The sequence below is a fragment of the Balaenoptera borealis genome (genome assembly GCF_965194805.1).
Source record: "Balaenoptera borealis genome assembly, chromosome: 1".
NCBI classification, from domain to species: domain Eukaryota; kingdom Metazoa; phylum Chordata; class Mammalia; order Artiodactyla; family Balaenopteridae; genus Balaenoptera; species Balaenoptera borealis.
Genome location: NC_138860.1, coordinates 50,490,555 through 50,505,309, shown reverse-complemented (window position 1 = coordinate 50,505,309; position 14,755 = coordinate 50,490,555). Strand labels below are relative to the sequence as shown.

The window sequence follows — 14,755 nt, the reverse complement described above, 5'->3', positions numbered from 1 at the left end:
CATAATAAAGGCCATATATGACAAACCCACAGCCAACATTGTCCTCAATGGTGAAAAACTGAAACCATTTCCACTCACATCAGGAACAAGACAAGGCTGCCCACTCTCACCACTATTATTCAACATAGTTTTAGAAGTTTTAGCCACAGAAATCAGAGAAGAAAAAGAAATAAAAGGAATCCAAATAGGAAAAGAAGAAGTGAAACTGTCACTGTTTGCAGATGACATAATACTATACATACAGAATCCTAAATATGCTACCAGAAAACTACTAGAGCTAATCAATGAATGTGGTAAAGTAGCAGGATACAAAATTAATGCACAGAAAGCTCTTCCATTCCTATACACTAATGATGAAAAATCTGAAACTGAAATTAAGGAAACACTCCCATTTACCACTGCAACAAAAAGAATAAAATACCTAGGAATAAACCTACCTAAGCAGACAAAAGACCTGTATGCAGAAAACTGTAAGACACTGATGAAAGAAATTAAAGATGATACCAACAGATGGAGAGATATACCATGTTCTTGGATTGGAAGAATCAACATTGTGAAAATGACTCTACTACCCAAAGCAATCTACAGATTCAATGCAATCCCTATCAAACTACCAATGGCATTTTTCACAGAACTAGAACAAAAAATGTTACAATCTGTATTGAAACACGAAAGACCTCAAATAGCCAAAGCAATCTTGAGAAAGAAAAACGGAGCTGGAGGAATCAAGCTCCCTGATTTCAGACTATACTACAAAGCTACAGTAATCAAGACAGTATGGCACTGGCACAAAAACAGAAATATAGATCAATGGAACAGGATAGAAAGCCCAGAGATAAACCCACGCACATATGGTCACCTTATCTTTGATAAAGGAGGCAAGAATATATAATGGAGAAAAGACAGCCTCTTGAATAAGCGGTGCTGGGAAAACTGGATAGCTACATGTAAAAGAATGAAATTAGAACACTCCCTAACACCATACACAAAAATAAACTCAAAATGGATTAAAGACCTAAATGTAAGGCCAGACACTATAAAACTCTTAGAGGAAAACATAGGCAGAACACTTTGTGACATAAATCACAGCAAGATCCTTTTTGACCCACCTCCTAGAGAAATGGAAATAAAAACAAAAATAAACAAATGGGACCTAATGAAACTTAAAAGCTTTTGCACAGCAAAGGAAACCATAAACAGGACGAAAAGACAACCCTCAGAATGGGAGAAAATATTTGCAAACGAAGCAACTGACAAAGGATTCATCTCCAAAATATACAAGCAGCTCATGCAGCTCAATATCAATAAAACAAACAACCCAATCCAAAAATGGGCAGAAGACCTAAATAGACATTTCTCCAAAGAAGATATACAGATTGCCAACAAACACATGAAAGGATGCTCAGCATCACTAATTATTAGAGAAATGCAAATCAGAACTACAATGAGGTATCTCCTCACACCAGTGAGAATGGCCATCATCAAAAAATCTACAAACAATAAATGCTGGAGAGGGTGTGGAGTAAAGGGAACCCTCTTGCACTGTTGGTGGGAATGTAAATTGATACAGCCACTATGGAGAACAGTATGGAGGTTCCTTAAAATACTAAAAATAGAACTACCATACGACCCAGCAATCCCACTACTGGGCATATACCTGAGAAAACCACAATTCAAAAAGAGTCATGTACCAAAATGTTCATTGCAGTACTACATACAATAGCCAGGACATGGAAGCAACCTAAGTGTCCACTGACAGTAGAATGGGTAAAGAAGATGTGGCTCATATATACAATGGAATACTACTCAGCCATAAAAAGAAACGAAATTGAGTTATTTGTAGTGAGGTGGATGGACCTAGAGTCTGTCATACAGAATGAAGTAAGTCAGAAAGAGGAAAACAAATACTGTATGCTAACAGATATATATGGAATCTAAAAAGGTTCTGAAGAACCTAGGGGCAGGACAGGAATAAAGACGCAGACGTAGAAAATAGACTTGAGGACACTGGAAGGGGAAGGATAAGCCGGGACGAAGTGAGAGAGTGGCACTGACATATATACACTATGAAATGTAAAATAGATAGCTAGTGGGAAGCAGCCGCATAGCACAGGGAGATCAGGTTGGTGCTTTGTGACCATCTAGAGGGGTGAGATAGGGAGGGTGGGAGGGAGGCTGAAGAGGGAGGGGATATGGGGATATATGTATACATATAGCTGATTCACTTTGTTATACAGCAGAAACTAACACAATAATGTAAAGCAATTACACTCCTATAAAGATGTTCAAAAAAAAAAAAGAAGGCCAACAGGTGAGCAGCATGTCAAGTTCTTCAGAACCAGTGGAACTCAGCATACCATAAGCTAGGAGTGCGCTGAGAAATAAGTGGAGAGGTAAGCAAGGTCCAGATCATGAAGGGTTTTACAGGGAAAATTAAATTTAGACTTTATCTTAGAATAATAAAAGTAAACAAGAGAACATCTGAAAGTTAGCATTTTATTCTTTTTTTCCCCTAATTTATTTATTTTATTTATTTATTTTTGGCTGTGTTGGGTCCTTGTTGCAGTGCGTGGACTTCTCATTGCAGTGGCTTCTCTCGTTGTGGAGCACGGGCTCTAGGCGCACAAGCTTCAGTAGTTGTGGCTCGCGGGCTCTAGAGCACAGGCTCAGTAGTTGCGGTGCACGGGCTCAGTTGCTCTGCGGCATGTGGGATCTTCCCGGACCAGGGCTCGAGCCCGTGTCCCCTGCATTGGTAGGCAGATTCTCAACCTCTGCGCCACCAGGGAGCCCCTGAAAATTAGCATTTTAGAAAGACTCTCTAGATGAAAAGTGGGAAATGTATCGAAGGATGTCAAGATTAGAAGCAGGGATATAGTTGAGAGCTGCTGAAATAATTTAATAAGCTTAAACTAGTGTGCTGGCAATGCTGAAATAGAGAAGTGGACAGATTTGAGGTACACTTAGCAGGCAGAACCTATAGGACTTCAGTGGGTGTGAAAATGAGAGAAGAATCAAGGATGAGTCCTGGAGCACTGGGTGGATGCTGATGCCAATTACGGTGGGGGTGGCGGTGGCTGTTGAGAGATGGTAAGTTCAGTGTTAGACACTGTGCGTTTGAAATGTCTGAGGGGTGTCCAAGAAATATATGTTGCTGCAGCTACTGGCTGAGAGACAGGTTGCAGACAAAGAGGTCTTCTATTTTGTCTGTGAAATAAGGGAAAATGTGAGAATAAGAAAGACTGTAAGACTTGCCAGTCAAAATTAAAGATGGATACCATGATTTATGATAATATCTGGGCTGAGTAATTTTTTTTTCTAGCTTTGCCCAGACCCAGAGTGTAGATGTATAGAAGGCAGGCAACTGTAATCAGAATTAGCGTTTTTCCAGGTGGCTACCACAGTTGAAAAACAAGGAATGGGAATGAAGATGAGGATAATTGCATGAGAGTGGACAAAATGAACTAATATGGGAGAAGGTAGATCAGTCAAGGGACTCGGGATTTCCATAAAGTCAAATAAGAGATTTAGAATGAAATGAATTGGAGAGTATAATTAGAACTGAAAATTTCAGACTTGATGAAAAATTCAGGGTGAGCCCAGGAGGCTAAAGTGGAATGGATGTATATGCCAACAAATATTATGTAAAGGAAAAGCATTTTATATCTATCTTTAGTATAATTTATACTAAATTAAAAAGCAAACTCCTAAATAAGACAAGGATGCCCACTTTCACTACTTTTATTCAACATAGTACTAGAAGGTCTAGTCAGAGCAATTAGGCAAGAAAATGAAATAAGAGGCATCCAAGTTGGAAAGGAAGAAGTAAAATTATCTCTGTTCATAGATAACATATCTTATATGTAGAAAACCCTTAAGATTCCACAAAAAGCTGTTAGAATAAGCAAATTCAGCAAAGTTGCAGGATAAAAAATCAACACACAAAAATCACTTGCATTTCTAAACACTAACAATGAATAATCAAAAAAAGAAATTTAGAAAATAGTTTCATTTACAACAGTGTCAAAGAAGAATAAAATACTCAGGAATAAACTAAACCAAGGAGGCAAACGTACTGTACACTGAAAATTATAAAACAATGCTGAAAGAAATTAGAGACACAAGGAAAGGCCATTCCATGGATTGGAAGACTTACCATTGTTAAGATGACAATACAGGTATCTCTTGCTTTTCAAAAGTCTGCTTTATGCCACTTCACTTTTACTAAAGACCTACATTAGTACCTATTTTTGCTAACCGAAAGAAATCTGAAGACGATTTTTGCTTTTACAAAAAAAGGCGAAAAGCAAAACCAGCGCTTGCCCTTTGTTTTGCCGCTGGCTATTGTAGAGGCAGCGTGCACCCTGAGCACCAAGAGCGGCACCACCTAGCTCCTTCTCCAGGAACTACACTGTGCATCTCAGCACGAAGCCACCATAACTTTTAACTGTGTGAGCATCTGTGCTTTATCTCAGTTTACTCTGTGCATTCGTTCGCAAGATGTGTCCTAAGGTAACTGCTTCTTTGCTTTACATCATTTTGGCTTACAAAAGGTTTCGTAGGAATGCTTTACTTTCAGAGAGCAGGGGAAACCTGTACTCCCCAAATCGATCTACAGATTCAATGCAACCTCATCAAAACCCCAATGACTTTTTCGTAGAATTAGAAAAATCCATCCTAAAATTCATATGGAAACTTAAGGGACCCAGAATAGCCAAAACAATCTTGAAAAAGAAAAACAAGTTGGAAGTCTCACACTTCCTGATTTCAAAAATTACTACAAAGCTACAGTAATCAAACCAGTGTAGTAGTGGCATAAAGACAGACATATAGACCGATGGAATAGAATAGAGATCCCAAACTCTTGCATACATGGTCAAGTGATTTTTGACAAGGGGTGTCAGGACCATTCAGTGAAGAAAGGACAGCCTCTCAACAAATGGCGCTGGGAAAACTGAATATCCACATGCAAAAAAATGAAGCTGGACCCTTACGTTACCTTTTACTCAAAATGGGTCAAAAAACAAAGCTAAAATTATAAAGCTCTTAAAGAAAACCTGGGAAAAAGCTTCATGGCATGGCATTTTGCAATAATTTCTTGGATATGACACCAAAAACACAGGCAACAAAAGGAAAAATACATAAGTTGAAATTCATCAAAATTTTAAACTATTGTGCATCAAAGGACACTATTATCAGCAGAGTGAAAGAAAACCCAAAGAATGGGAGAAAATATTTGTAAATCGTGCATCTGATAAGGGGTTGATATCCAGACTATATAAAGACTTCTTACAGCTTAACAACAAAAAAACCCCAAACAACCCAATTAAAGAATGGGCAGTCCATTGTGCTCGGCGGTTCCCCGGATCTGTCTCTTGCTTCAACAGTGTTTGGACGGAACAGACCCAGGGTCGCCCTTTTCTCCAGCCTCCGACCACCCTCCAACCTTCGGAGTCAGCCACTCATCTATCCACCCTCCAACCTTCGGAGTCAGCCACTCAGCTGTCCTCGGTCACCGGGACCAGCCAACACCATTTTTTGAGCCGAACTCCTTATTACCGATCAACCATGAGCTCCCGGATTCGTCAGAATTATTCCACCGAGGTGGAGGCCGCCGTCAACCGCCTGGTCAACATGTATCTGCGGGCCTCCTACACCTACCTCTCTCTGGGCTTCTATTTCGACCGCGACGATGTGGCTCTGGAGGGCGTGGGCCACTTTTTCCGCGAATTGGCCGAAGAGAAGCACAAGAGCGCCGAGCATCTCTTGAAAAGGCAAAACAAACACGGCGGCCGCGCCCTCTTCCAGGACGTGCAGAAGCCATCTCAAGATGAGTGGGGTAAAACTCAGGATGCTATGGAAGCCGCCATTAACATGGAGAAGAACCTGAACCAGGCCCTTCTGGATCAGCATGCCCTGGGTTGTGCCCGCGCAGACCCCCACCTCTGCGACTTCCTGGAGAGCCACTTCCTAGATGAGGAGGTGAAACTCATCAAGAAGATGGGTGACCACCTGACCAACCTCCGCAGGCTGGCTGGTCCCCAGGCTGGGCTGGGCGAGTATCTCTTCGAAAGGCTCACCCTCAAGCACGACTAGGAGTCTCCGGAGCCCAGTGGCCTTTGAGGAGCCCCTCTGGTGTTAGGGCTTCTACCTGAAGCCCCTCTCTGCAGCCACTAGGCAGCTTTTTAACCACCCTGGAGCCCTCTACCAAGCCTTGGACCAAATGGAAACAATAAAGCTTTTTGCAGCGGCTAAAAAAAAAAAAAAAAAAAAAAAGAATGGGCAAAAGACATGAACAGACATTTCTCCAAAGAAGATATACAAATGGCCAAAATTGATTGTTCAACATTAATAATGTTCAACATCATTAATCATTATGGAAGTGAAATAAAAACCACAATGAGATACCACTTCACACCCACCAGGATGGCTAATATCAGAAATACAGAAAATAACAAGTGTTGGTAAGGATTTGGAGAAACTGGAACAACTGTGCACTGTTGATGGGAAGGTAGAATCGTGCAGCCACTGTGGAAATGGTATGGTGATTCTTCAAAACATTAAACAAAGAATTACCATATGATCCAGCAATTCCACTTCTGGGTATATACTCAAAAGAAGTGAAAGCAAGGACTCAAACAGACATTTGTTACCCATATTCATAGAAGTATTAATCACAACAGCCAAAAGATGAAAGTCACCTAAGTGTCTGTAGATGGATATCTGGATAAACAAAATATGGTATATACATACAATGCAACATTATTTAGTTTTAAAAAGGAAAGAAATTCTGACACATGCTACATCAGGGATGAACCTTGAAGACATTATGCTAAGTGAAATAAGCCAGTCACAAAAGGACAAATATTGTATGATTCTACTTATGTGAGGTATCTAGAGTAGTCAAATTCATGAAGAGAGAAAGTAGAATGGTGGCTGCCAGGGGCTGAGGGGGTGGGGTGGGGAATGGGGAGCTAGTTTTGAGTACAGAGTTTCAATTGGAGAAGATGAAAAGGTTCTAGAGATGAATGGTGGTGATGGTTGAACACCATAAAAGTAGTTAATGCCACAGAACTGTACACTTAAAATGGTTAAAGTGGTAAACTTTATGTTATATATATTTTGCCACAGTCAAAAAAAAAAAAGAGAAAAAGAAAGAAAGAAAACTTCGGGGTAAATCTTAACGACCTTGGATTTGGCAAAGGTTTCTTAGGTATGATGCCAAAAGCACAACCAACAAAAGGAAATAGATACACTGGACTTCATCAAAATTAAAAACTTTACATGCACCAAAGGACACTATTAAGAAAGCGAAAAGACAGCCCACGAAAAGGGAGAAGATATCTGCAAATCATACATCTGATAATGGTCTAATGTCTAGAATATATATAAAGAATTTTTAGATCTTAAATATAAAAGATGACTCAGTTTAAAAAGGGGTGAAACACTTAAATAGACATTTTTCCAAAGAAGACATATAAACTGTCAACAAGTACATGAAAAGATACTCAACATCATTAGTCATTAGGGAAATGCAAATCAAAACCATACCATGATGAGATATCACTTCATGCCCACTAGAATGGCTAATGAACAGAAAAATAATGTGTATTGGTGAAGAAGTGGAAAAATTGGAACACTCGTGAATTGCTGGTGGGAATGTAAAATGGTGTAGCTCCTGTGGAAAAGTTTGGAGGTTCCTCAAAAAGTTAAACATCAAATTACCATATAACTTAAATTCTCCTCCTAGGTACAGAACCAAAAGAACTGAAAACAAGTGTTTAAACAAAAACATGTACACAAATTGTTCACCGCAATTATTCACAACTGCCAAAGGGTGGAAACAACCCAACTGCTCATCAGCTGATGAATTGGTAAAATGTGGTCTATCCATACAACGGAATATTATTTAGCCACAAAAAGGAATGAAGTACTGTTACACGTTACAACATGGATAATCCTTGAAAATATGCCAAGTGAAAGAAGCCAGAAACAAAGGCCACATATTTTATGATTCCATTTATATGAAATATCTAGAAGAGGCAAATCCATTGAGAAAGCAGATTAGTTGTTGCTAAGGTCTGGAGTGAGGGGGAAATAGGGAGTGACTGCTTAATGGGTACAAAGCGTACTTCCGGGGTGATGAAAATGCTGCAGGACAAGACAGTAGTGATGGTTGCACATTGTTAAATGTATTAATGCCACTCGACCGTACACTTTAAAATTGTTAATATGGTAAATTTTATTTTATGTGGGTTTTACCCCAATTTTTTAAAAAAAGCTCCCTTTTCATCACTCTTACCTGACAGTTAATATCAGCCCTATGTTGTAGCAGGACTGTGACTAGTTCCTTATGTCCTCGATCACAAGCCCAATGGAGTAGAGCTCTGCCCTAAAAACACAGAAAAAGATAAATGAATTTGTTAATCCAGCTGTGGGACCATATAAAAGATATAAGGTCTGAAGAAAGAGTAATGTGCAAAAATGTAGCTTAACTATTCTAAGAATGATTGATATAAAATGTTCCATGGGAAAAGCAGCAGACTGGAAATCAATAGAAAATCCTGAGTTCTACTTCTGGAATCTGTTCTGTACTAGCCCAGTGACTTTCTTCAGCCTGAACAGTTTCCTCACCCACAGCATGGGGATAACACTAACAACAATAATACCAGTAACATTTGTTGAATGAATGAGTTACAAAATAATGCTTTGTAAATTTTAAAGTACTCTATAAAGGTAAGAGATAGTTTTAAATTATGTCCACTTCTAGTGAAAAAAATCCTATGGATAAAAAAAAAAATGAGTACTTAAACCTAGGTAGAGATCATAATCTAAATGCAGTTTATCTAAATTTCCTCAAGTTTATTCCTTAAAATGTAAGAAAATTTAATCACTTTGAAACTAAGCATTTCCCCTTCATATCCCAAATTTACACCCTGAAATATCCCCAAAACATTAGTAAAGTCTGCTAGTGTTTATCTTCAAATGTTGACTGTGAAAGCCACTTGTAAAACAGAACAGATATTAACTGTTAGGAGACAAAAGTACTAAATATGAAACATTAATTTTAACTGTTGTCTACCAAGGATGAACAGTTACTCTCAATGTGTTAATTCTTTTCTCCACTGTCAGAAATCCTGGTTTAGTTAATGAAAGGAGCCTACTTGGTCCAAAGAATAAACAAAACCCCCAAAGGTAAGGGCTTTTCTGAAGAAATGAGTGATGTATGGCTTAACACTACTTTTTTCAGGGTGGTAGTGATGTCATTTTTTAAAGAATGGAATGTTTTTCCAAATTAAGTTGAAATCCCTGCTTTATGTCATTTTAGAAAAGATTTAAGCAGATATAAGCTGGGACAAAGATGACTTTAAAGTAAAAAGCACCTTTCAAGAAAGCTTTTCTAAACTCACACACTTCACCTTTCAGACTCTCTTCACATACCTATTAGTTCAACTAATTAAACCAGGAACTATTCTTGAAACAAACAAACAAAAAAAGTAATACAACTTCTTCCTTACAAATTGTCCTTTTCTTTTTCTTTCATTTGCTCAATTTATTTTTACTTACCTGTGAATATCTGTTTTTCAATAGGCTTACACAAAATCCAAAGAGGAAGGGAAGCAGAAAATTTTAAAACGTGGGCAAATCATTCACAGTTTATTGTAACAGCAAAACTAGTTTGTTCAGAGCTCACTAAAAAATTTTTTAAATGGAGACAATTCTTAAAGCCAAGTAAAAAATGTATTGTGGAGTAGAGAATAGAGCTGCCTATGTTAAATGTTCTCCAGCTCTAATGTGTACTGATTTAGTGTTACTAGAGCACAAATTTCAAAACCCTCCATATGAATAAACAGATATTCTAATTAGACTCTCAGAACTAATACCAATGTATAAAAATTTTATAGTTCAATGTAATTGTTCCACAGCTTTTACATTAAAATAATCAGATAAAATGTCAAAGTCTGTATCATTCTTAGTTCTAATTTTAACTGTACATTTTATGGCTATTAAGTTAAATTATTAACAAGAATTACTACATAGTTAAAATGATGTCTGATAGACTTACACAGGGAACCTACCAGAAGTACCTAATAGTTAAGTAAGAAAACATAATATTAATATATCTAGTATTTTTACTACAAGATGTACAGATAATTTCTATTTCTCAACCAGATTCCTGATTTCTCCCCTTAGGTTTAACCCAACAGGGTTACATCGACTAATGCTAAATTATAAATCCTTAGCTGTTTCGGTGGGAAAGCAGACAAGCAACGCATTTTACTGTTAATGGGGAGTTATATTTTAAATTTCCCATATGTGGTGCCAAAAATTTACTTTAGAGGAAACACCTATGACTGGACCTCAGTAGTGATTTTCACTTTGGATATATTTTCTAGAAGGGTGGCACTTGTATAGCAATGTTTTAAGGAGGATGATGTGCTCTCAGACATTTACACTATGCTTTTTAACAGGTTTTCTGACCTGCAATGTAATTAATTTTTGTAACACATTATTTTAATGGTACACTAATTAACCTTGAATTAGACTGAATTCTCTGACAATGACGTTCTGCAGAAGTGCTGAAGATAGCTACATTAAGACCACCTAATGATTAATATTTTTATGCAGCATTAAGAAGTTCAAAAACAAGAGCAGGATTAAACATACTTGTAAATAAGCACAGATAAAATAAATCAGGCTTTGGAATTTTTGCCTTCAAATATCCTGCATTTAAATGAACAAAGATCAGCACAACCAGGTATCTGAATGTGACAACTCTTTACTTTTTCAAATTGTAGAGTTCCTGTAAACATACTCTAATTTAAGATTATTAGTTCAAGTAATAAATAACCAGTAATTTGCAGAGATACTATCTTCGTAACCCCTACTGATAAAATCAGTAAATAAACACCTGTGGTTTCTTTCCTTTCTCTTTGTTAACCATAAACATATATGGACCAATATAATGCAATTATTAAATTTATTAAATTATTTTAGATACAGGATTCTATAATTTCTCTTCCAGAAGGAAAACCATCAATTAGGTGCACATTAAATTTATATTTGCTTAAAGATTTTATACAAACTTATGAGATATTTTACCTATTTTTAGATATAATTGTTTTATCTTCTATGAATGATATAATCTCTTACAAATTTTCAAGTTAAATTTATTTTTACTGTTACCACAAAAGCTGGCAATTGTTTGTTTGTTGCTTCTAGTTTTAATAACTTCTGAAAGAATATCGCAGAACTATTTGGGATATTTGTGGGGAAAGCCATTATTAAAAGGAATCTTTGTTAGGCCAGCAGAAGACCACAAGCACTGTTTGGAGAGCTCTGGATAAATTCTGGAATTCAAATACAGTAAAACACAGCGGGGAAGAAAGAGTTCCCATCTGTTAACCAAGGGTGCAAATACCGTATTACCTCAGACAGATGAATGACTCTAAAGTGCTTGGAAAGTGCAGGGTGGCAGCTAACGTATTAAGTGGTATTACTTTCATACCTTCTGGAAAATACAGAGTGGGTCTTAATATTTTATATGCTTCTTTGATATCCTTGGTTACTTGTTCTTAAACCATGTAGAATTTTTTAAAATTAGATTTTCTTCTGTATATCACAAATTAAATGAAAAGAGATGGTATTATAAAATGACTCGATGTTCTTAGGGTATTTTGAGAACAGATACAAACAAGCATGTACACCATACATACAGTAGACAAAAACATGGCCAAGTTGGTATGTTTAAATTTGTTAAGAGTTGCCATTCTATAAAAGATGGTATGGTATAGTACTGTCTAATTACTAAGTGAAATACTGCAAATAGGTTGACTTGAATTTCTCTCTCCAAAAAATTGGGTTTCAATTTACAAATGATTGACTTCAGCTACCAATAACCTGTAGTGCCTCTGCCTCCTCTCTCCTATCCCTATCTTCTACCCTTTGCTGCTGCCAGTGTAGCAGTTGGCTACAGTGAGAACTCCCCCACCTGCAACCACCAGAAACTACACAAAGCCTCCTACTTCCACCCACCCCTCATTAGTGAACCAACAATGTTCTTTCAAAAACTCAGACAGCAGTAGGATTGGGTGGTAGTTTATGATCTCAAGATGTGGCTAGCATGGAAGCTAATACACATTTAAAATAAGTGAATACTTGATCTCCTTCACTGGCTAAGATCTAAGGTAAAAGGAAATGGTATTGCTGAGCTATCAGGGAATTCAGAAGGATTTTAAATACACTACTTTAGAAACTCCCTTTATAAGCATTTACTAAGCCATAATGTTAGTAACTAAAGGGTTAAGGAGTAAGCAAGGGAGATATTACTTCATCCTGTATAAAGTAATAAGTAATCCACTGATAATAATAAGGTAGCCAGGTGTCCATCAGAAGATAATGGATAAATACACTATGATGTATTCATATTCATACAATGGAATATTAGTCAGCAATATAAAGGAAGGAAATACTGATCTATATGACAATATCAATGAACTTCAAAAACACTATGCTAAATGAAAGAAGCCTTACACAAAAAAGTACATATTATGATTCCATCTATATAAAGTTCTAGAACAGGCAAAACCAATCTATGGTAGAAGAATTATCAGAACAGTGGTTACCTTTGTACGATTAGGAGAAAGAACCACCTGGGATGGGGCATGAGGGAATCTTCTGCGGTGACAGTAATGTTCTATATCTTGACAGGAGTTTCAGTTACACAGGTATGTGCATTTGTCAAAATTAACTGAATGTGCACTTCAGATTTGTGCATTTCATTGTATATATACATGTTACCTTAAAAGAAGACCCAAACTAATACTGAACTCTAGTTAATGATATGTATGCTGAAGCATTTAGAAGAAAATTTATTGTCTATAAAATACTCTGAAATGCATCAAACATAAGATCAATTGATGGATGGATAGAGAAACGGCTAGATATTGATAAAGCAAACATAGTAAAATAACTAGTGGTAGAATCTAGTGGTAGGGATATAGATGTTCACTGTAAAATTCTTTCAACTTTCCTGTATGTTTACAAATTTTCATAATAAAGTGTTGGAAAAAATCAAACAAAAATTTGCATACCCACATTCACAGCCGCATTATTCACAATAGCCAAAATATGAAAGCAACCCAATTGTCCACAGATGGATATTTAAATAAACAAAATGCAGTATATACATATAAATATCATTCATTTTAAAAAAGAAGGAAACTTTGACATGTTATAACATGGACGAACCTTGAAGACATTATGCTAACTGAAATAAGCCAGTCTCAAGAGAGCTTGTGTATGATTGTATGATTCCATTTACACTAAGTACCTAGAGGAGTCAGATTCATAGACACAGAAAGTAGAATGGTGGCTGCCAGGGGCTGTGGGAAGGGGAGGAATGAGGAGTTAGTGTTTAATAGGTCCAGAATTTCAGTTGGGGAAGATGAAAAAGTTCTGGATATAAACGGTGGTGATGGTTAAACAATGTAAAAGTACTTAATGACACAGAACTGTACACTTGAAAATGGTTAAATCTGTGAATTTTGTTATGTATATTTTAGCATGATAAAAAAATCAAAAAGAAGTTGCTGCCAAAGCTCATAAGATTTAAATGACTTTCACTATTTTCTCATTTTGCATTAAGTATGAGTTTCTTGGTGTAAAGTATTACCATAGGCTTGATTTTTAAATGGTGCTGCCTGTATTAATACAAATGAGCATAATTTGACAGTTTAGAATGCATTTCTCAATTATTAGTGTGAATAAACAGAGTTCCTTCAAATTAATACATTAATCAACTACATAACTGAACTAACATATACTCAAGTGTACAAAGTTATTTAAGAGGATGCATTTTTTCCTTCCTTTCTTAAATAGAAGCATAAATTGAGCCTTAGTACACTGACTCTGCCTCTTAAAACTTTTGCTTCTTTGTTAGGTTAGTACTGTCAGTTTTGCCAGATTTTGCAGCAGTTTCTCAAGCCAAAAGCATGTAAACTGTATTCTGACATGAGCCACAAATTTAAAACAAAGCAAGTGGGCTTCCCTGGTGGCGCAGTGGTTGGGAGTCTGCCTGCCAATGCAGGGAACACGGGTTCGAGCCCTGGTCTGGGAAGATTCCACATGCCGCGGAGCAACTGGGCCTGTGAGCCACAATTACTGAGTCTGTGCGTCTGGAGCCTGTGCCCCACAACAAGAGAGGCCGCGATAGTGAGAGGCCCGCGCACCGCGGTGAAGGGTGGCCCCCACTTGCCGCAACTAGAGAAAGCCCTTGCACAGAAACGAAGACCCAACACAGCCATAAATAAATAAAAATAAATTTTAAAAAAACAAAACAAAACAAAACACAGAGGGCCCCCATCACTGCTCATGAAACCATTGTTTAAAACAAAGCAAGTACAGAAAGGAATGGAGTCAAGAGAAAGGTGATCTTCTTCAAAGTATTTGAAAGAATCAATAAACATATGGAAAATGGTATAAAATTAGACCTTCAAAAGGACAGAAAGAACTTAACTAAAGAAGTAGCTCAATGAAAGAGGAATTTTTGAGTGTATTAGACAAAAACCTATGGAAAAACCAATGAATTGTATGAATGCTTCTTGGGGGAGTGATGATAGCTGCACTGGAATAATGTCATCTAATTCGTTCAAATATTATTATATTGCTACATTTGTTCTAAAACAAATTTAAATTAATGTAAAAGTTTAAAATACTATTTAAGGGACTTCCCTGGTGGCGCAGTGGTTAAGAATCC

The 14,755-nt window shown here is 37.1% G+C and overlaps 1 protein-coding gene, 1 long non-coding RNA gene and 1 pseudogene across 26 annotated transcripts in view; 2 read left to right on the top strand and 1 right to left on the bottom strand.

The window, feature by feature from the left end:
* ACBD6 (acyl-CoA binding domain containing 6) overlaps window positions 1–14,755 on the bottom strand; it is a 224,571-nt gene that overhangs the window by 103,426 nt on the left and 106,390 nt on the right. For 21 of the 24 annotated variants that reach the window (XR_014246368.1, XR_014246369.1, XR_014246370.1 and 18 more), the window contains one exon: window positions 8,300–8,389. The exons of the other annotated variants lie outside the window; for them this stretch is intronic. Coding sequence is in view for 11 of the 21 variants with exons in the window: in XM_082398107.1 (XP_082254233.1) it covers window positions 8,300–8,389 (90 nt within the window). In the remaining 10 variants the exon portion in view is untranslated. Of the gene's footprint in view, window positions 1–8,299; window positions 8,390–14,755 lie in introns of those variants that run through there. 24 annotated transcript variants of the gene reach the window in all.
* LOC309605701 overlaps window positions 1–14,755 on the top strand; it is a 139,342-nt gene that overhangs the window by 34,827 nt on the left and 89,760 nt on the right. The window lies entirely within an intron of this gene.
* LOC309633591 (ferritin light chain pseudogene) lies at window positions 5,337–6,247 on the top strand (annotated as a pseudogene). The gene has a single exon. The product of its transcript is annotated as a ferritin light chain pseudogene (transcript).